This window comes from Buteo buteo, chromosome 15 (genome assembly GCF_964188355.1).
Source record: "Buteo buteo chromosome 15, bButBut1.hap1.1, whole genome shotgun sequence".
In the NCBI taxonomy this organism is placed as follows: Eukaryota; Metazoa; Chordata; class Aves; order Accipitriformes; family Accipitridae; genus Buteo; species Buteo buteo.
Genome location: NC_134185.1, coordinates 14023715 through 14046992, shown reverse-complemented (window position 1 = coordinate 14046992; position 23278 = coordinate 14023715). Strand labels below are relative to the sequence as shown.

Below are 23278 nucleotides of genomic sequence, written 5' to 3'. Positions count from 1 at the left end.
CACAGCTTTTAACTTACCCAGTTAATCAATTCTGCTCAGACGATGCTAGAGTTTCTTTAATTGCCATTTAAATGTAATCTTTTATGTACTTATTCAGAATCATTAGATTCAAAGTAATTTTGCTGTTACAGGATAGTGACATTGGGTATTCTTTGATTTGTGGGATATGTTCTTCAACCTGATTACCTTGTCCTTGTGTATAAATTAGCCAGGAAAACACCAGAGTATTTCTTTGTGTCTATGTTTCATTGCAACTAGGTAAGTTAAAAAGGCACACACAATGACATACTCATTTATTTTTTTTAAGCAGATTTGTACATAGGTAAAGGTTTCACTTCATTTGGTAGAAAAATTGGAATAAGTTACTATTACTTAGCAAGCATTCTATTTCTGAATCTATTTGTGTGAACAGCAGTATGTGAACATCTCTCAAAAGACATTCGCAGGACTTTGGACAGCAAGGACATATTAGGCTTGGGAAATGAATGTGAGGTCTGAGAGATTCCTGACAGGCAACAGCAAACATTTGGTGGATGATGGTATGCAGCCACGGGACAGCCCTATTTAGAGATATCATTCACACTGTAGCTAAGGCACAATTAAGAGTCTTGAGTTTACTCTGGCTAAGCCATACAACATAATTCCTGGGTTGAAACATGAATATTCTTTAGATGCTATTGCAGTTTAAAAATCAAGCAAAAATAAACATCTTTTTCAGCTAGACATTTATCATTGCATAGTAGTTAGACAAATAAAATACTACAGTCTAAGCTCCTTATAAAACAATATATATTAGGTGCCAGAGAAGGCATAACACATGCCATCTCTCACTATAAAAGTAATTTACAGTTTCAAACATAGTCATGACTTGAAAGTACACAAATTATTGGAAAAGGGGATCAGAGGTTATAAAGTCTCCTTTTGTTAGTGGATTTCTTATGTCTGATATTTCACATTGAAATCCACATTTGGGAATTATTTTATAATGGTCTGCTTTCAGTTTATCTAAACTTTTCAGATACATTGCCTAAAAAGTGCCTGTGGCTGATGTTGTGATCTACCAGCCATGTATCTCGTAGGAGAGCAACGCCCCCCAAGTTATTTTCAAAATTTTATTTTTGATGCTGTGGAAGATTAAACATTTTGTATTTCTGGTGTCTCCCATGCCAAACTGTCATATGTTTGTAGCAGGTTAATACAGAAGGGGGTTGACAAATCTTGCTATAATCACTACCCCATGTTGTTTTCATCCTCCTTGTCTGCTGCTCATTTTTGTTGTGAAAAACCCTAATATATCAGTGACAGGAGGTCTGGATTTGTGGCCGACTGTTATAATTACTCCCACTGAGGCACTGTCAATAGGATTAAAATAAAGATTCTGGACCTGTCCATCGCAGATGAGGTCAGCAACACTAGCAGTGGGAGTACTGTTTCTGCAAGCTGTGCTTTCAGTCCTGAGTTATGGAACCATAGACATTAATATGAAGCAAATATTTGAAAGCTCCAGTGGAGAAAGACCAGCCTTCTTTCTGCATTAGCTAAAATATCCATCTGTAATAAATAATCTAACAGCATCCATCTATGTCCTGACCATACATATATGTATGTTAATTTTCAAATGTATCAGAGCCCCAGAGAGTTTCAATTACAGAACAATCCATTTTGCATTTTATAATTAATAAAGTCTTTGCAGCTGCATATCTTCATCCAGGAAACATCTGCACAAACTCCTTGTGTATACATAATTTCTGTGAAAAGGGGCTTAGCTGAGTTGTCTTTAATGTTCACAGGCTTGGGAAGGGTAGAAAGGTAGAGAGTTGATTAAGATAACACAAAACAAATCGCAAGAATAGAGCCTTATGTCCACACAGCTATAAAACAAATTCTAGCCACTGCCTGTAGGACAAAACACAATGTATGGGATCACTTTAACATATAGTCAACTTTATTCAACTGAAGAGGCGGGAGGAACCCAGGGGAAAACCTGAGCTCGCAGGAGGTGGTCAGTCCTTTTGCCGTGGTTCTCAGCGGGACCAGGCTGTCACCTCAAGTCCGTAAGTAATACTGCTGTTGTTGAAACTCTGTGATTACTCCTTTGCCATCCTTTGATGCTGACTTTGAAAAAGTATTCGTTTTTAAACATTAGTTTCATCTTCTTCAGTGTGCATGAAACTATGTCATGTACACCACTAAAACTTAATCGTGATGGCAAACTCAGGGAATGGTGAGCAAACGAGCAAACAGGCAAGCTCTCTTGCTCTGCTAGCACAGTATGTCATCTTTATTCTTCTCCCCTCACACCAGTCTACTTATTATAATGGGATCAAACAGTAATTAGTGCGGTCACCTCCTTGCAGCTCATTATGTTTCATTATTTTCATATAAACTCAAAAATTATTATCAAAAGCCATGTTCAATCAAGTGTCTAACATGCTGAAACAATTGCGTGCCCTTTAAGTCTTAAGTTGATACGCCACCTGGAAGCCTTGCACTTCTACAAATGGAGATTTCTTCTTTTAATTTGTTTGTATTATTGTAGTAGCAAATACTTTTCTTGATTAATGTGTCACTGCCCTACAACTGTTTACTCTTTCTCCTTTGCTTATATAAACATCAGTTGTTACATGTCACTCATAGTCCTCACCATATTTCCATCATCCCTCCCAATTTAAGTTCCCTAGCTCTCCTACAAGCAAAATGAATCTCCTTATTGTTTATAGTGAAAAGGTTACATAAAAATGAACAGTACTTAACACGTCCCTTTTTTCCTTTTTCCTGTCCCACAAGTGGGACTCCAGACTGCTGTTTTCTGCTCTCTACATCTGCCTTCATTCCCCCTTCCAGAGTTTCTGGGAATTTTTTTTTTATAATTATGAAACGAAAAATATACATTATTTGATCTCTACCAGGCCGCTAAGGCATGTGATGAGCTCACAGCAGAGAAGCTGCTATTTTTCTACATGAGCTGCAGTCAGCATCTCTAGTTACAACAGCCAATGCCTTGTTGTGCCACAGATGTGGCATCGTAGTTCTTAGTAGTGTGTGTTAATTCCTCAGTATTTACTTGTGGCATTGCAGTATTCCATTATTTACAGTATTTGCATAGGCCCTTAAATGATACCGAACACATTGGCTCAAAATGTTTGTGATTGCACTGACTGCAGTGGCGTATGCTAAACGTGTATTTGAGTGAGTACTGTGCACAAAACAATGTATTTAAATTACTTGTAATACAAAAAAATTCACCATGGTAATTCGGCAAGATAGGACAAAAGGGAGGAAAAAAAGGAGTCAAAAAAAGTGGTTTTGAATGAATCTTTCCCATCTGTGATCTGTAATGGCTCACTGGCAAGTTATCACACCTTCGTAACTGGTCCGTGCAACACTTTCTTGGTAGAGTTTTCAGTTGTAAGTTTCTTGGCAAGGACAGTGATATACGTTAAAAACAGATAAAGATTTATAGCACCTCAGTTTTTAAGCAATAGAAGTATTCCACCGCTAGGCTGAAAAAACAAATTTTTGTGACAAATTTAAATTTATGAAGAAAAAAGGGAAAATAATGTAGTTGTCTTCCTCCAATGAGTACTTCTAATTATGATTTGTACCCCTGTGTATCTTCATTTCTAAAGAACTAGAAAGTTTTTAAAAATCCTTTTTGAAGGCACTATTTTCGTACTATTAAAAATTTCAATGCTGGAATATTCTGACCCTTACATTTATGGGGTGTATATGTTGAAGGGGTGGTTATTAAATGTTGTCACAAGCCTCTTACTGGAAAAAAAGCTAATGGAATGGTAGCATGGTACAAGTGCCTGAACCTGCTGCCTGTGGTATGCTGTGTGGAAGAATAAATGGCTTTCAGTCATGTAAACTAGTCACAGACATTCAGATCCTTTGAACTCTAATAAGAAACGCACACTTACTTTAAATAGTAAGTGACTAAGCATATAAATATCTTGATCAAGTCATTGGAAAAAAAATGAAAAGGGGTTTTCTGTTTACGTTTTGTTATTTCTGTCTGAAATCTCTATTTTACCCTCTGCGTCTTTGCTTTGTAATGTTCCCTGCTGAGAAGGACAGACTGGAAACACAGTAGGGATCTTTGCCTTTTAAGTTGCTCTTTGCTTTGCAGAGGGCTACGTGCTGGAAGACCTGGTGTATTTGTCCAGTGTTTTTCTCGGTATGAGAGGAACATGACTATTTAAGAAAGGCAGGAAACTATTATTTGGTAATTTTAGCTACATTTCAATTGCAAGCACTGAAAGAGCAGACAGAAGTTTAAATATATGTCTTAAGGTACATGCATACAAATCAGTTCAGCTTTTGTGCTCTTTGTCTTTGGTGAGGAAGTTCTGAAACAACCTTGAGTGAAGGTGTAAAAGGACGATTCTGAGTTAAATTTGCCACAACTACGAATTCACAGGTCATGTTTATCCGAAGTGTTTCTCCAAAATTCTTTCTGTCGTCTTTTCTAAATAGCATATGTAACAGCTACTGTGGTAGAATCAAACTATAGCATGTTTTACAAGCAGGGCTAGATTTTCTTCTAATGCAAACTCGTGCCCCTTTGTCAAAGTCGAAGGATACATGCTTTGCATGCTAATTTTCTCTGCCAGGTAATTGAGCATCCATCCACTTTTTTTCAGCATAACAAACACTAAATGTTACGGTGATTTCTGTCCTTTAGGCATATTTTTCTTTACAAAGTTAGTATATTGATAGAGAGTAATAGAGGGCCAGAATTTCCTATCATTTTATACTGGTATGATCCACTGTTGATTTACTTAATTCATCAACTTTAATCTACTGTTATCTTTTACCATCATTATTTTTCTCTCAGTTGCCTAAAATTCATCAGATTAATAAGAGTCATCTGTGGGCTCAGTCCAAAGGCCATTAAAGTCAAAGACACTCCTCCTTGACTTCAGTGAGATTTGGGTAAAGCTCGTTGTTTTCATGCTCTTTCCATCACTGCAGTACCAGACAACTGAAATAACTGTTCCAAATATCAGTGTCTTTGGATACTTTGCACTTCTGTTCTGAGAAAATATTCAAGCAAATATGAATATAACCAAAGTAAATTTTCTTTCTCCGAATTCAGAATGACTATTTAACTAGCTTTAATATTTTGATACCCAATACTAAGTTTCAACTGCTGTCCCTGTTCTTTGCATACAGGTGATGGCTTAAGAAGGTTAGACTGTCTGTTAGGGCTGGAAAAAAGAATAAAATAGTGTGGTTGAAAAAGCCTCTGCTTTATTAGGAAGATCTGGATGGCTTTTGTGTTCTGTTTTTCATGTTGACAGTGTTTGTAAGTTTGCCCATAACCTCAGTGCTGAAATGGAGCCTTAATCTGTTTCCAGTTTTAGGTTGTCTGATCCCCACTTCCTTCTTCCTCATCCCCTACAGCTCTCATAGTTTATCCATTCTTAAGCTGGCTGTCTAGGTTGCAGTTCTCTGCTTCTGAGTGTCATTATAGGTGTGTTTTATGGGTGTTTCTGCTTTGGGAACTGTGGCAGTAGCTGAAAGAAGTATTTCTAAACATCAGTTTTGGAACACAACACATTTTTTACTTCCATGGGTTCACAGCGGGGAAACCACAGTATGAAATTATCTTCTATGAGTATTTCCAATTATCTACCTTTTGACTTTCCCTTGAAAGTTTTAGTAAATTCATTTCAGCCTGGTTGTCTCTCTCTGTGAAACTGGAAAAAACAATTGTGCAGCTTACGTTGTCAGCCCTCCTTCTCTTTCTGCTTGTTCCTCGCAGCATCGTCTGTCCAACAAGTGTTCACGCCTCATTTTTCCCCCGGGATCAGGCTTCACTGGTGGGTTTCAGCTTCTTTGGGTTTCTCAGATCAGTGGAGTAACTTTTGCTCCATTAATTCCAAATCAACTAGTTCAGATTCCAGAAACACTTCAGTGGCATTAGAGCAGAGCTTCTCCAGACTGTTTTTCCCTTGTTTAGGCCTATTGCAGGCATCCAGCTGTTTCACACCATTACTGTACTCCCCTTTGGTGAAAAACAGATGCTTGTTACATTTCTGTGGCCCTCTGTGTTAAAATATTGTGCTGCCAACTGCTGAGGTATTTGTAGTGTATGCCTGAACTCATAAAAATGCCACAAAATCATTAACAGCATCAACAGAAGAAAAAGACATTGTGAGCATAGTATCTTGCTTGCGCCAGCATAACAGAATGGGTAGTTCAGACATTTACAGGAACGTGTACCTCGTGACAGAGGCAAAAAAGATCAGAATAATAGTCCGTGCAAATCTAAACCTTAATTTGTTCTGTTCTGTCTTAGCTTGTGGCCGCGGGTTCTACAAATCCTCCTCACAAGATCTGCAGTGCTCTCGCTGCCCTACTCACAGCTTCTCTGACAAGGACGGATCTTCAAGATGCGATTGTGAAGATAGCTATTATAGAGCACCTTCTGATCCACCATATGTCGCATGCACAAGTGAGTCAGTCATGAATTTAATGGTAAAGGACATTGCTTAACCAACCAGGTGCAGCCACTTGTAGCTAGTAGTTTCGGTTGGCTTTTTCTATATTTGAAAAGTACATTTACAACAGTAAACGAAGTCGAAAGGCAGAGGGGAAAAAAGGTTGGCAGTGAATATAGAATCAGCATAAATAATTTGCATGTTTGCTTGATATAACATTGGAAAACATTGCATGGTGGGTAAGTGTGTAACTCATTGTAATAGATAGAATACAGGCATAGTTTTCCCATGGCTGTAAAGTTGTTGTAGACAATGTGCTTTATGTGATATAATACCAAAATGAGTAAAATGAAAAATGAAAAGTAACCTGTGTGGATCTGAGCTTTGATTGAACTGTAATTGGATCTGGCTTAACCTCCTAACTGCAAATAGACTAGCCTACACAGATTGGTGGTTCAAATAGTGGAAGTCTCCTAAATCCAAAGCAGCACCAAATATCGCTGTAAATCATATCAGAGCTGATAACAAAGGACTAGAAGCAGTTCGTGCCGTATGTTTAGAAGAGACGAACAAATCCCATACTTGGGAAAACTATAAAAGAAAACCTTTAAAGTACGTTAACCAATCCTTTTAATTGCACAGAAGAGAAACGGCAAAAGTCAGTTGCAGTAAGTACACAGACAATTGTTATTCTGATGCCTTAATGGAAAATAAATAAAGATCTTGCTAAGTGAGTTCAAGGAAGCTTTTATGCAGCTTGTACTAAAAATAATGAAATGTTTATGTGAAGAAAAATGCTTCAACTATCTTCTGTCTTAGTAATTAAAACGCTAGCTACATGTCCCACCGTGGTTCTATGCAGTTACGCTGGACTTTTTTGTGTGTTACGTAGGACCTCCATCGGCACCACAGAACCTCATTTTCAATATCAACCAGACTACCGTGAGTTTGGAGTGGAGTCCTCCTGCTGACAACGGGGGAAGAAATGATGTGACCTACCGCATTTTGTGCAAGAGGTGCAGCTGGGAGCAGGGTGAATGTGTTCCCTGTGGGAGTAACATTGGATATATGCCCCAGCAAACTGGATTAGTAGATAACTATGTCACTGTCATGGACCTGCTAGCTCATGCTAACTACACGTTTGAAGTTGAAGCTGTGAACGGGGTTTCTGACTTGAGTCGTTCCCAGAGGCTTTTTGCAGCTGTCAGTATTACCACTGGTCAAGCAGGTAAGTTTTCATCACTTATGAATCTCAACACTGTGAGACTGAGGGAAATTGGGAACATGCAAACTACAGATGCAGTAAATCAAGAGCATGTTTGGTGTGTTGTGGCTCATTAATCTTTTCACCTTGCCAACTAGTTAATTTGAGCTTATACTATTTCATGATAACCTGTCCTGTTTCTTGGCCTCAGGATTGCTTTCAGAAAGTATTCATGAAAGACTTAAAGAAGACGTACAGCTTTATTATTAAATAGATTTTCTTAACTCTGCAACATTTTTTTTCTTCTTACATCATTGTAGGTCATTCCCTGGTATTTGAAGATTAAAAAAAAGTAGATGTGACAGTCCTATGCAGGCTTCCTTGCTGAATTTTTTAAACCTGTATGGGAGTCCTAGGTCACTGGAAGATGATTTGGATATCTGATGGTGTTTTCAGTGTTAATGTTTTCCCTCAGGATAATGTTTCTAATTTATCTTATATTTCCAGGTATTTGATTATGAGATTCAGTGAGAATGTGATGATTATTCTTTGTTTCTTCTACTTATCATAATCTGACAGGTGAAATGTCAGGGAAAATAAAATCAAACTAGCATATCACCCTGGGGAAAAAAGGGCTTTAGTTGTCTGCATGCTGAGTGAAAAAAAAAGAATTCTCTGATTTAGGTTTCTGAAATGACGAGTTGCTTGTTGGTAAAAATTACAGACCTCTGAATCTACAATAGTGCAGTGTGGGCTTTAAGAGAGGATAGTAAAACTAACCTTTTATACATTGAACAAAAAATCTTAAACCGAGCATTAATTGCAAGATCTGGCTTCCGAAGAAAAGCTTTAAAAGAAAATATGAAGTGAAAGACTGATGCTTGCTGTAAGAACAGCTAACCAATGTTTTAAAGGATACTTCCTACATCTTGGAGGAAATTTTAATGACTGTGATCAAGCTATTCTTTTTTAGTGCAGTAGAAATGATCCCCTACAGTAACACTTTGAACTGAGGACAAACTCACTGTACAGGGGCAATGAACAAATAGGAGCAACTGTAGTTATTTTGCACTATAAAGATGGTCATCTGAAAAAAAAAAAAAAAAAAGACAAGAAATGTGCTTCAAAACCTTCCCTACCTCCCCCCAAACCTAGGACAGTTTGTATAGTTGTTGAAGTTAGGCTGGAATATTTATGGGATATTTAATTTCCCCATAGTGCTTTCCTGGATGCCAAATGCACATTTTATATTATTTTGGAACTGTCCTTGTGACTAAAAGGATTGGTCTCTGTGCTCGTTCAGTTCTTGGAGTTTATGATGAGATTTTGAGCACAGAGAACTTACCCTGAAACTATTTTTGCACCACAGATTGTATTATTTTGACACCTTGATTTTTCATCTTTAAAATAATTCTCTGTAATTCTTCAAACGTGCACAGGTGGACAGTGTTCTGCTCTCTGTAGAAGTCTGTAGAGAACTACCACATGAAGAAGAGGATTTGGACTTTTTCCTATTTAGCTAAATCGAATTGGCTTTACTGTATGTGCTTTGATGGTTCAGTGGCACAGAGGGTAAAGGAAAAGACAGTGCAATTTGGTGGCTAGTATCACGTCTCAGGAAGATGAAAAAGCCTTAATGAGAAGTTTGTTGTGTTACCCCCAAGATAATTCATTATAGTTAATTCTCTTGTGTTCTCAGAGTCATAGATTTATAGGGGTTTTCAGGCCAGAAGACATAATATGGTTATCCTGTGCTATAAGTAATACAAGCTATATGATTTTATAAAATGATCCTCACATCAAGCCCAGAGATATTAGTGAAACTATAGCTTGCATATATATTGGAGACGACATCTAGACTTTACCTGGTGATTTCAAGTAATGGAAAAACCTACACCCTCCTAGATAAGTTTTGTAAGAGCATGGAGCAGGAAGCAGGAGACCTGACTCTGATCCTTCCCTGCTCTCCAGTTTGCTGTGGGATTATATACTGGAGAGCCTTTCCCAGTGCTACAGAATCTGGCACTGTCACTGCTGAGAGAAAGGGTGTTCATATAACTGAAGCTTCGTCTGTTTAGCATTTCTGAATATCAGGATTTAAAGGCTTCCAGTTGGACATCTAAAAGGAATATACATAGGAATTTTGGGGCAGTAGGAAAAAAGGCTTTAAGCTCTCTTTGTTGCAGTTTTCCCTGTCTGTAAAATGAAGGTAACCCTTACCTTTCTTTACCAAGCTCTTCAAGATTTTCTGATTAAAAGCACCCTATAAATGCTGCAATTTTTTTTTCACCCAAATTACAAAATTCATGTTAAAGAAAATACAGTCTTTCAGAACAAATGCATTCACCAAAAGGAAAGACCTCTTTTACATTATTTTTGCAACAGCATGTTTTGGATCCTAATACTGATTTCTTTGGTTTCTCAAGGAGGAAAATATTTTAGGTGGAACAGATTGACGACTATAATTGAACAGAAAGAGACTGGTTGCTCAAAGGAGACTGTTATGCTTCTGTGCTCCTATTTTATTTTACCATGGAGAGAAAGAAAATGTTGGATTTATTTATAGCCAAGTAAACTAGAATTCATGCAGCTCTCATTTGTTACTGTGTGACTGTTCTATCCTTTTGGCAAAAATGACTTTTTCTATGCCCATATTGCTTTTTATGTGTGTAAATGTGTCTAACTAAACCTTCTTCACATGTTATTATGCTAGCACAATAGGTGGCTATATATAATTACTGGGTTCACCAGTTGCACAGAGGCTTGCAGTGAGATTTTCCCTTTGTAGTTCTGGTTTAATTGAATTGATCCTTTGTGACCATATTCACAAAATTCAAATCATTGTGTAATGATAACAGGAAATTATTAATAAAAGAATGGGGTTATGGAATACATTCAGTGTTTCTTCACCCACATATAACAAGCTACTGATGAGTCAAAGAGAGCATGTCACAGAAAAGAACCAGGTGGTTGATAAAAAACTATTTATATTTGTGGAAATAACACAATAAAATGACTGCAAGTGGGTAGGTAGCATTTCACATTGCTCACGTATATACATATGACACATTGCTATTCATTCCTTGTGTTAAAAAGACTTTGTGACTAGGCTATCAGTTGTCATATGGCATATTTTTTATGCTGCAGCCAAGAACTGTGAGGCTTTTTGTTTTGCTTTGTTTTGTTTTTTGACAAAAGCATGAAAGAACTGAGCTGGAATCAGAGTTAAAAGATTAAGTGCACTAAGTCCCCCAGGAATAAACCATCTTGTTTCATATCTTGCCTATCCAGCATCTTATAAGGAATACAGGATGTCATCCCAGTATTGCAAGCTGATCTATGTGAACCCCTGCATCCTTGTAGAATTCAGATTTAAATGTGACTAAGCCCCAGTTACAATAGGTGACTGTATTGAAGAGCTGCAGCTAGCAAAGAGCTGACAAACACTACCTTTGCAAGCTTATTGAATGGTTGTTTACCAAAGATAAATTTACCACTTTCCTAATAAGATATTTACCTTTCAGTGGTACTGGTAGTTCCTTCTGATCCATCAAATTCATTTCCAAATCTTACATTTTTTCCATATAACAGTCAAAAGGTTGATGGAATCGGGTAGGTTTCACAGGAGAAGAATATTTGTCAGGTTTTGGCATTTATGCACTTTCAAACCTTTAAAAAAAAAAGTTTCAGTAACAATTGTATAATTTTTCTGTTGACACTTTTGCAAAGACAGCGTGTGTTAAAAATTTTCTTTCTACATTCTTTCCTCTGGAATTCATCTGAATGGACAATGGACTGGTCTCTTATAAAGGGTGATATTCACCCAACCTAGCCTGACTGAGAAAATTTAACATAGGTTGGATGAATCCCAACATATGTCACGGTTTGAGAAGATATAAGTATCTGTCCTGAGCCAGTTTGAGTTATCTTTATAATCATTGGAAAGGAAAAATCATATCCAAGGGGACACTCATCATGTCTTATTACCGTAACCAAACATGACAAACAAAAGTTAAAATGTAATGCCAATACCTGTTCCTAAATGTACTCCCTGTTCTTATGCAGGGAGCACTTGCTAATGCTCACTGCTTCTTCACTCTTAGGTCATGCTGCACCTTCGATGCACTTAATGCTGACAACATGAAGTGGTTAAAAAACCCCGATTCAGTTCCATAATCAAGGCTTACTCTTGAAAAAAGTTTTTTAGTAACAGTTTATTTTGTATATGTTGATTTGCTTTTCCTTTTTTTTACATCTCAGAGTTCAATTTTCAGACCTTTTCCTACAAAAACCAGGTCCCTAAATTCACAGCTTAAAAAAAAAGGGGGGGGGGGGAACTGAATATTTGAAAGTTGCATTATCACAGCAACCTGAGCAGAAAACACATTATATGCTATAAAATCAAGACTATTAGCAGCAGTGTGGTTGATTTACATGGCAAGAAGAAATGATTGAATGCATAAAGGAAACCAGCTATCCCTTACGTAAAGCTATGTGATGGGTTCTGCCTTTCTTACATACTTCTGAGGTCTTTCTGAAGAGGGGATTCACTTTGCATTCTCCCCTACTCTACATTCTCCTTTCGTTGTTGCTGCTCATCATTTTTCTCTTCTTTGCTTCTCTTCGCAGTTTCCCCAGCTCTCAATTATCTCTACTCATTTTTTAAAGTCTCCTCTTTCATAGTCTCTGCGCTATTGACCATCTATTTGTTTCCTGTTCCCTGTCAGTCTCACTTAAGCCCGACTTTTCTTCAGCAATGAGCTGTCCCCCAGCAGAGGCAGCAATCAAGAAGATTTATGCCTATGGCTTTCCCAGTTGCTTTGACCTCACCGTTCTAGTCCTATTCTCACTTTTCTCCTTTCCCCAGACCATTTTGGTGTCTTCCCATTCTGCCGCCAAGTTGTGTTAATCTACCTTCATCTACTCCTTCCATCCAGTGTTCACTTCTGGCAATACATGACAGCTTATTACAAATAGCTTCAGTGTTCAACTTAACATTGCTTCTATGTTTTCCCATTTCACTGGACTTCCCTTAGCTTCAGGTTTCATTTGGTATTTCCTACTAATGACTTTACTTTTTGAGCTATGCTTCATCTTCTAGCCTTCAGCTATAGATCAGCTTTCCCACGTTGATATGGCTCCATCATCTGCATATATATTTAAAAAAGATGCTTCGTATGAAAAGAATTCTGATTATAAAAATGTCTTTCTTTTCTTTTTACCAAACGCATTCTACCTGTTGAGCTGGCAGAATTATTTTATAGAAGAAGTCACTTTTCAAAACTAATATTCCCTAACTGATTTCATTAAGCTGTGGTTTTCAGAAGCATGTATGTTATGATGATTGTATTTTGGGTTACCCTTTTGCTTAGTTTATTTGATGGGAGCTACAAAGATGTTAGTGGTTATTCTTAATAATATTTAAGGTATATTTTAATCTGTTTTAACTTTTTTCTAGAACAGTAGGCAGACAGCATAGTTTCATAAATATTCTGCACTCCATGGCCACCAGCTGAAAAGGGTAAAACTAGAAATTAATTACATGTAGTAGTTACTATTCATCCAGTTTTTTACATGTCTTTTCAGTACATTTAAAAAATGGATTGGGTTATTTCTGTGGAGCTCAGACTGCCTATTGATCTGCAGTCACATTAACCTGGACTAGTATCACAGATATTTTGATAGGAGGAGGTAACTGAATTTATGCCTGAATTAAACTGATGGATAAAAACTTGATTAGAATCCCAAGCTCTGTATAGCAAATGCCATCAGATCAGGGAAAGCAGTTTGTTCATTCACTGATTGTATCGGGTCATATTTAATGTAGTGAAATCCACAAGGTTATAGAGATATTGTAGAATTGCTAGGTTGGGGCATTGTTGTAAGCTTGCTAAATGCTAAATTTTTTTTAGGATTGTCACAAAGAAGGAATCATCTATATAGGATATAACATGGTATGGCATATATGATATTTGACAGTTTTGATAATATTTTATATACATATACAGAATATATATGTACATTTGAAATGAAAAGCAATATGTTTTATAAGAAAACTTACCACAGATTAGCCAATTGATAGTAATTAATGAATTTTTTCTAATATTTAGTTCTAATTTGTTCTAATATTTTTCACTGAAAGATAAAAGAGAAAGCAAGAAAGCAGATGTTAACTGTGTTGCTTAGGGTCTGATCCTGCACCGCTGAAGTCAATGGAAGTTTTGTCATTGACTTCAATAGGAGCAGGATTTGAACCTTATGCTCTATCAGAACACACAGGAACCAAAGCAATGGGCACTCTGTCATCCTGAAAGAAAACTTTAACTTCTTATCACATTTTGAGTCTGACTGTAGCAGGTTTTTGCACATCAGTCTGTGGCTGAGTGTAATTTGAAATTATTTTTTTAGTATACTAAAAAAAAAAGATTTTTTTTTTCCAAATGGGTATCAGAACTCTTGCCCGTCCAGCTTTACCATAAAAGCTTTTTAGAAATAGATGTATGTAATAGTTTTTGCTAAGAAACTAAGTAAGTTTTTCTAGTAGAGACTATGTGAATTTTACATTATTTAGAAGTAAAAATAGGGGGAAGCTACACTCTAGTGTAGCTACACAAAGACAAAGTAAAGCTTCAGCTTCACAGAACCAAAGCTCTGAATTAGAAATGGTCAGATTAAGCTTCTGTGTATGTTAAATGTTTGGTAGCAACCTGCTAGGAGAAGCATGACAGCCACAGGGCTGTTAACTTTCCCATGCACTGAGCTATTGAAGTAGCAGGGTATGTCACCACAGTCAAATGCACACTACTAAAGCATAATTTCACCAGCTACGCAATAAATAACTATGTACTCGAGGGAGAAAACGAGGGATATGAAGTACAATTTAGCCAAAGAAAGGAGAGATTGGTTTGCTAATGTGACACAAAGGACTCGGGGCCACTTTTTCTTCTAATGTTACAAACACGAGCCAGACATCTCCTCGATGTTTATGAGTTAACACCAATTGTCATCTTAAAAGTAGTGACGAAAAATTAATCCTGACCTTGAAAAGAAAATATGTGTGTTAACATCACATTTTCTATGACCAATTGCAGAAGGCTTTGTAGAATAAAAGAGCACTGTGACATGTGAGATGTGACACCTGCTGGCTGGGTTTTTAGCCCCTCATAAATATGCCTGGCTTCTTCTTTCACTTCATCCATAGTTAGATTATTTCTCATGGCCATAAGTCCTTTTGAACAGAGTAGAAACTGAATAGTAGTGCTCTCTGAGCTTTATTATACTCTTTGGGGACACTTATACATAATTCTGCGAAGACCTGGCCGGTCTCAAAGACTTTCAAGATACCTGCAGTACAAAGACAATAAATGACTTGATACTTTTATACATGGTGATACACAGCCTAGTGTAGCTAATTAACTCATGTGCAAAGAAAAATACAATTCCATAGACCTTTGATTTTGGCAGCAGAACTGTACCTCCAGATCTTCCTTTTTTGGCTTCCTGTGAACTGTAGTATGGTAACTGGATGCAGGATCTAGAACAGTGCTGAACTCCATCAGTAGGATCTCAGGAACTCAGTGTTGTTTCTTTGATATATTGGCCACATGTATCGTTCTCTTACCAAAATAATGTCATGATGATTATGAAATGTAGGCAATTATTTGTCTGGAAGCTTCAGAATTTCCATAGGAAATTGTTTTATGTGAAACACTGTCATGGCTATATTGCGACCTAACAGTAAAAGAGAAACACAGCAGGGAAATTGGCAAAAAGGGTCTGTTCTGATTCAGTCGCAAAATTTCTCAATCATATATTACATTTGTTTGGTTAAGCTTCCTGTTTCTTATTTGTAGCTAATAACAACACATAGCTGGCCTCATAAAAGCACAAGGAAGATTTGGGTTTCAGTATTTACAAAACAGTTTTGAACTCCTTCAATAAACAAAACTTTGAAATATTGGTATCGGTAGGACAGAATAATACATAGGGTTAGAATTAATCTAGCCAAAACCCACTGTGCTCATGAGTTCTGAGATCTTACTTCAGTACAGTTTAATTTAATATTAAGGTGTTTCATTTCTTTGTTATTTTGCCTAGAAAGAACAAAATTCAAAGAAAAAGAGTATGTTCACATTTGTAGCAAAATAAGACATTAGAAATTTTGTCCCTGAATGTGATGGTTTGTTTGAGACCTTTTGAAGAATTCATGTACCGTTGTTATTAGAACAAATAAAAGCCTCTAAGTGCACAGATGCTTTTTTGATGAGAAACGAGCATCACTACTGAAAGGCACTACTGCAAGTGCGTAAGTACCACCAAATGTGAAATCCTTATTGAGGCTGTATGTAGTAAATGAAAAAATTCTTTAACTGTAACATCTTTATAGAGTGAAGCATTTGATGACAGTATGGCATGGAGCCAGCCTACTGTAATGACTCCTGTGGAAATCTTTAAAAGAGAGAAGAGAGCTTATACAAGAGAGCTGAAGAAGTTTCTCCATTGAGCTTAAACAATGGAGTAGCTAAACATGCAGCTTCTTGATGGGAGACATTGCTCACACTAGTGCCTGTTTAATAGCTGGAATTATTATTATTATTTGTGGTGAGTCTGTCCCAGCTAGTGTAGTTAGTATGCCAAAAATGCACTGCAGGAAGGAACGAAGAATGTCTTGAATCAAGAACTTTCTTAAAGCAAGGTTTGAGTCCACCACTTAGGGATGAAGTTCAGTCTCATAATTAACCGTCTAGAAAGAGGTGCCATGTAGATTTGTCCAGCATTCTAAGATAGTGTGGTTCCAGTTTGCTTTATATATATATTCTCATTAGAAATGGAGTCAGAGATTCTGCTGCTGCTCTTTTGTAACAGATCATATTTTATTCAGTTACTTATTTTTTGTTTGTTGCATGTGCCAGCAAGCCTGCTTTTTTTGAAGGAAAAATGGAGTTTTGGCTAAACGGGCCCTCAGGTGAAAAATACAAATCTTCCCCTTCTGCCCTGTGGCCTTCTGGCAGTGTTAATGGCCCAAGAATGAAGTTCCTTTCTGGCAGGTAAGGGTGAGAATAGCCAAGATGGGTTGGAAAGTCAGGGCAAAATAAAGGTCTATGAAGAGCTGGGCTTGATCTTTCTGATGCTACTGGGGTAATAAGGGGAGACATCTTCCCTAATAGCAGTAGCCATTGCTAACTTACCCACTCTGACAGCTCCGTGGGTGACAGCAGATTTTTCAGGTGCTGGAATAGTTTGAGTAATTAGTAAGTCTGGCCAATGTTTGCCATCTCTGACGTTGCTGCCCTATGTAGTTTCCTCTGCTTTGCATGTGATAGAACCAGCCCTGACTCCATAGGGCATATTCCTAACTGAACAGTTGTATCTACTACTCTTTAGTGTATGAATTGTTTTGCACAGTTTTATACAGCATTTCTGTAGTCTTTCTCTGTTATAGTCAAAATATATAATTGGATCTATTTCTAGAGGAAATTCTCAGGGCAATTTACTGAGGAAGCCGTGGTTGAAGGCTGCAAATTGACAACAATAAAAGTGTTATCCTGAGTTCAATAGTTAATGTTAAGATAGGAGATGCTGATTATCTTTTTCTTTGCTTCGTTAGTGATGAATGGAAGCAAATTTGATGCAGACAGCAATCTGGTGGAATGATGCAGAGCTATCTATGAAAACATCTGTACTAATCCACCAATGCAGTAAATTATAGCTACAAGCAAAAGACATTGATCCAAGAGGATCATTAACAGCTTTAACCAAGTGATCCAAGTAATAGGGTAAATGAGAGAACATTATCAAGATCTGATTTTTACAGCTGTCAACTACAATTGCTAAAACATGATTACCACTTTCTCTCAATTTCAACCATTTCATGACTTAAGTTTAGTATATTCTATTGTGGGCAGCCAACAAGGATCAATTAAGTGGTAAAATACGCAGGAAAAAATTGCCCAGCTATCATGCACTCCATTTACCAGGAGGTCAGTCACAAAGGGAGGGATAATTGCTGCAAGCCAGCAAAATTAATCGGGGATGCGCCAGAAAGGGTGATGTATGTTCTGTGACAAAGTACGTGACAGAGATGTACGCATAAACCTGTAGCTGCTTGCCTTGTTGAGGGCACAAGGACGAGAGAAGGAGACCTGTGGAAAACAATTAGCATGGCTTCAGAGTGAGCAATTCTTAATTATCCATAACGTGTCGACATCAGATAATTAGTGTCCCAATTTTTAACAATATTTGATCATTAACTACAGTCGAATAGGGAAGATCAAGAACAGAGCCATTTGTCTGAGCTAAGTGTTACGTAACGGTGTCTGCATGTGAACATAAGTCAACTAAATCATGCTCACAATAATGACACAGAAATCTTCTTATTGTGGGACCAATATAAATGTCCTAAATTTGAGCTTATAACAAGCTGTGGTTTATGTTTCCGTAAGGTAGGTTGTTTGTGAGAGCAACCCACAAAATAAAGCAGGCTTTAATGACAGCTGTAGTTTCAAGTCCCTAATGTGCTGCTTTTTCATCTGTACATTTACATTTTCACAGCAAGCAGCGTAAGTCATATGACTCAGGCCATTTTAGTATTAATGCTAATTAAAGAAAGGTTATTTTTAGCTCAATTTCTAAATGTACAAGGCTACGTGAGTCTGCTAAATGAGTATCTCTTTGGACAATTTTCTTTCAGCTCCTTTGTCCTCTGTCAACAGTTTTTGGCCAGTTTTAAATAAGTTTGACAAAGAGGTGGAAATCTTAAGCTCCTGCATGACATCAACAGGCCAATGAAGACCTGTCGTTACTGAATGAGCTAAATCATGTATCAGACATAAGAGAATCCATGTACACAGAAAGACAGAAAACTTTTAAGAAAAATTATTCACAGAACTGCTGATATTTTTCTAATCTTAATGAATGAAATCGTAGAAGTGCAGAATGGGATGTTTCATATCTTATTCCATCTGGTTTCTGCCATATACAGGCACAGAGAAACAAAAAGAGAGGAAGAGATGTGCACACACATGCATACACACACATGCTTACCTGTAGCTTAATCTCTTTTTAATCTCTCTTTCTTCTAGCCCGTTAGTGTATTTTTCAGAATATTTAAGCTAAATCTCACTTCTTCTGAAGTGAGCTTAAAACTTGAGGGATGAGGTCCTGTCACTGTGATTCTTAGCTTTTCTTTTTGAGGATGACCCTCCTAAACTTTTACCTACATTTCAACAGCTTGTTGTACAGAATTATCCATTGAATCTGGGTTTACCTCTCACATGTATGCGTCCGCAGCAGCAAACCCTTCAGTTTCTGTATCTCCCATCTCATACCTGCTGATGGATCTATTTACCATCCGTCCTTTTGACCTTTTCTGTCTGTCTGTCATCTAAGCATTTCTCTTTTTTGAGTTCCCCGTTTCCTAATGCATTCCGGAGCGCTCATTTTTTTTTTCCCAAGCTCCTTTCAGGCAGTAGTGGCTGAGTCAGCAGGCTGGATTCAGAGCTAGTAAACCCTGATGCTTATGTGGAGAAATGCCATTTACTTCGCTAAAGAGTCTATTTAAGTTCATAGAGCCTCTAATCATGGCTGTGAAATGAGGAATTGGATGTTAATATTTCAGAGCCAATACTCTAATGATCTGTCTCTGTGGACCTCCTGTGGAATTATTCCAAATATTCCCTTGTGTAGCTGAGATCAAAATTTCATCCTTAGTTCTAATTTTTTGTGTTGCAGCTTAACTGGTAATGAAGAGGGAAAAGTGTCATTGTTCTTTATACTGTGTAGAGTTAATCACATGAAACATTTTAGGGCTAAACGTTCTGCTCTTTGATGTTGGCATTAAACATTAGCATTAAATCTTTGGTGGATATTTACATTGTTGTAGTCAGTGGAGATTGATAGGTTTCTTTAGGGAGTGATTTGCAACAGGAGCCAAATTTAGGAATTGTGCATTGACTTGTCCTTAATTACAGAGGAAGCTTTAGATTACCTTCCTTATTTAGCCACCTAAATTAACTGCCAAAAGTTGATGACATGAATGCCCATCTTCCTCCCACCGCCACATATGCAAATGTTAATTTCTGCCACAATGTTAACATTAAATATTTACATGCTTCTATTTATTTTCAAGAAAATACTAAACAAGCAAGCAAATTTAAAAATAATTTCTTGTCCTCAGGATTTTAAAACTCCTTAAAAATGATTTGCTAGTCCTATTAGTAATTCATGTTGTTAAGACTCTCTGAAGCTTTTTACCATTGACTGAATTAACTAAGGTGCTTAGTGAGGATATGCACATACAGATGTCTTAAAAATAGGGGTATTTCACTTGATTGCAGTTTATAGCATTAATGTTAAAAATGTTTTAAAAATGTAAAATACTTATTCTATGGTTTCTTTTTATTTTAGTGCCAGTTAAGAGTCCCCACTAGGAGGGCCGCAGGTGCCTTACAGTTTGTCTTGCCTACAATAATGCAGTGATGACCACTCATCAGTGTTATGTACTTTTGTGTAAGCAATACATTAACTCAGCCATGCAGTGGCACAGAACAATTACTAACAGATAACCTTTAATGAGCAATAAATAGAGCAAGTGAACTCCTTCACCTTCCTCCTGGGAGCCGTTTCTCAACCTTTGCCCTAGCAGGTACCCCAGGCTCTCAGAATATTATCACATTCATGGTGCTTTGGAGAGTAATTTCTGGATGCCAAAGAGGAAACTGCCTTTCACACCTCTGCTGACTACAGCAGGGGTAAGGGATGGTGGTGATCTCTCAGGCAGACAAGTCTCATCCCATTTAGCAATCTATAGACCTAAATCAATAGCTCAAACTCCACTAAGATACTAGCAGACAGGCAGTGGGAGTCTAAAGAAGCTAATGTGTGTTCCCTGTTTACCAAAGCTATGGCTACGTGAAAGGGATAAGGGTCCCTCCTCTGTTCCTGGTATGTCAGGGCTCACGCTTGTGAAGTTAAACTTCTTTATCTCCCAAAACAGCATCCCACATTGAGATTGCCACAGCTATGCCCAACTAGCTAACCAAGCTAATGAATTAATGGTACAGACAGGCATCTCCATCCTCAACTCTACCACAGTTTACTTTACTAGATTAAGTTTACTAAGTTTACGGAGCTATATTTACAGATTAGGAGGTCTATAAAATTTGACCTCTTGGAAAATACTATAATAGGCTAATCTCAAAGTGATAAAACTATGCACAAAATCAGCACAGCTCCTTTTCTGGGGGAAATGGCACAGCTGCCAACTGCAGTGAAGTTGGTAAACTAGTACCATGCCTCTTTTTGTCAAATGATCATATAAACTTCTGTGAATATAGAATACTCCCCAGGACTGGGAACAGTCACGGCTGGTGTCATAAATTCTGTTTTAAAAAAGGGTTATGCTTCCCATTGGGCACAGAGAAAGGGCTTCAGTTTGTAGTTCACATTTTTGAAGTTTGCTTCACTTTTCGGTATTCACTTAAATCTGCATTTCCTGTACACACTATGAAGCCTAGGGAAGGGAAAAACATTCAGAGGATGCAGAAAACAGTTTTGAAGTTAATTATAAAACATGCAGAACTGTTTTTTCAAAATGTGGGAAAATCTTAAGTATATTTTGGGGAGAAGAAATTAAGTGAATGATTTAAAAAAAATTATCTTCTTGCCTATTTATGTTCTGATTCAAAGTCAGTGGTTAAGTTTTCCTTTAACCCTAGTAAGTATCTAAGCCCTTGAAAATGCCTATTTACTATTATTAAAGACAAAAAGGGTGGCACAAAGTTGCTTTCCATTTAACTTCCACTGAACAGTCAGAATTATCCTAATATCACAACCTAAAGAGTTAGCACACATAAAAAAAAAAACCATAGAGACAAGGTGGTAATTATTCAACTACCCATTTTCATACATTTTAATAATCAGATGTTCCATCCAAAATAAGGTCATTTTGAAATTTTCTGTAAAAATCTGGGATCTGGGAAATGCTTACCCATGTAAATAGCTCCATTTTTTTCAAGTAGGTAATAAATACTTAGGAATTTGCATAAGCTAGCTGTAAAAAATGACTTGATCCTGGTTTTTTTTCCTGCATTAGGAAATGCATTTAGCCCAATGTTTTGAACTTAATCAGTACATCTCAAGGGGAGCTTTGGTGTAAAAGGAGTGCAGTTTGACCCCTGTAGCTGTAGAAAGTAAGAGTCAGTGATCTCCATTAGATTGTATATCCCGCTGGGCGGTATCAGTTGCCCTTTTGTTATTGTAAGCTCTTTCTCTTACTTTTACTGTTTAAATAAATATATTGAAGCTAAAGAGTTAATGACAAATTCAGGAAGTCTTGACTTAACGGTGATGAAGTGAGACGCATTTTGTGCCATTCACTGTACACAATTTATAACCCCGTTTGATTACCGCAGCATGTCCTCCGCCTATAAGGATTGCACCCGGGGGACTAGTCAACTTATTAATTCATCACTTGCCGCCTTTTACGGCTGCAATACCCCTTTCTGGCATTCAAGCAGGCAGATGTAGTAATCCGAAGGCTACCAGCCGACTGGTTCCACTCTAGCTGCCCCTTTGTCTGCAGGCACAACGCTGATCACTTTTCTCCGGGTTCTGCTTTCTCGGAGGCTGCGTTACCCTCCCGCCCTTCGTCTTGGGATCGGAACAAGCAGATGTGGTTACGGCGACTTCCAGGGAGGAACGGCCTTCCACAAGTTAACCTGTAGCTTTTTTAAGTGCCTTTGATTTATCTGTCACCTGATCCATCAGCAATGAATAATTTTCATGGAAGGTGCACTTTAATTACCTTCCCATTTGACTAGCATTATCATGCCCTATCTTGGTAATTAATCTCACGAAGTATCCAATTTCAGTCTTTATTGCTGGCAGGCAGGCCTTCTGAATTATATGTGCTTGAATGGACATTGGGTCTGTTGTTAAACTAAATAGGCCATGAAACAAATTTTGGGTCCCTCTTTTTTTCCTTTTTTTTTTTTTTTTCTTGTTGTGTCTGTAAGGATGTTGTGGTCTAGTTGCTTTGGTTGACATAGTTGAATTTTGTACAATGTAAAGCAGGAAAAGGCAATGGTAGAAAATGGTGGCTGATACAAAAATAATTAAAATAGCATAGATCATAAAAGTCAAGCGGTCTCTGAAGAATAGTTACCAGGTTGTGAATCTAGGTACAGAAAATAATCATTTTTTGCTCTTGAATAACTTATAGCTTTTACAGCATGAACTCTGTATGCCAAAGAGTTACTCTGTAAAGCTGGTGTATGCAGAGGATAAATTAGAAGTCCTTCTCCTGATATCAGATTAGGGATTTGCAGTTGTATTCAGTTTTGAGTTTCATTGCTCTGTGGGTGAAAGATAGACCTTTAAAAAATGTACTGTTCAACCAGCTGATTAAATAACACAGTAATAAATTTGTAGGAGAGATTATTCTTTTTTCTTATACCTGTCTCATTAAAAATGGTGAAGACTTAAGGTATTTGGAAAGTTGAACAAAAATGCTGTCTCAGTGGGTAAAAATAAATAATAGCATAGTGCGAATCTTTCATTCAGTTGCCTACGCTTAAGCACACTATGTCCATTTTGGAAATTCCTTTGTAATTTTTCTGGAGGTGCT

At 37.4% G+C, this 23278-nt stretch overlaps 1 protein-coding gene across 4 annotated transcripts in view; it reads left to right on the top strand.

The window, feature by feature from the left end:
• Positions 1-23278, top strand: part of EPHA7 (EPH receptor A7) — a 162355-nt gene that overhangs the window by 48135 nt on the left and 90942 nt on the right. For all 4 annotated transcript variants that reach the window (XM_075046633.1, XM_075046635.1, XM_075046632.1 and 1 more), the window contains exons 4-5: positions 6308-6463; positions 7342-7677. In XM_075046633.1, the coding sequence (XP_074902734.1) occupies positions 6308-6463; positions 7342-7677 (492 nt within the window). The remainder of the gene's footprint in view (positions 1-6307; positions 6464-7341; positions 7678-23278) is intronic.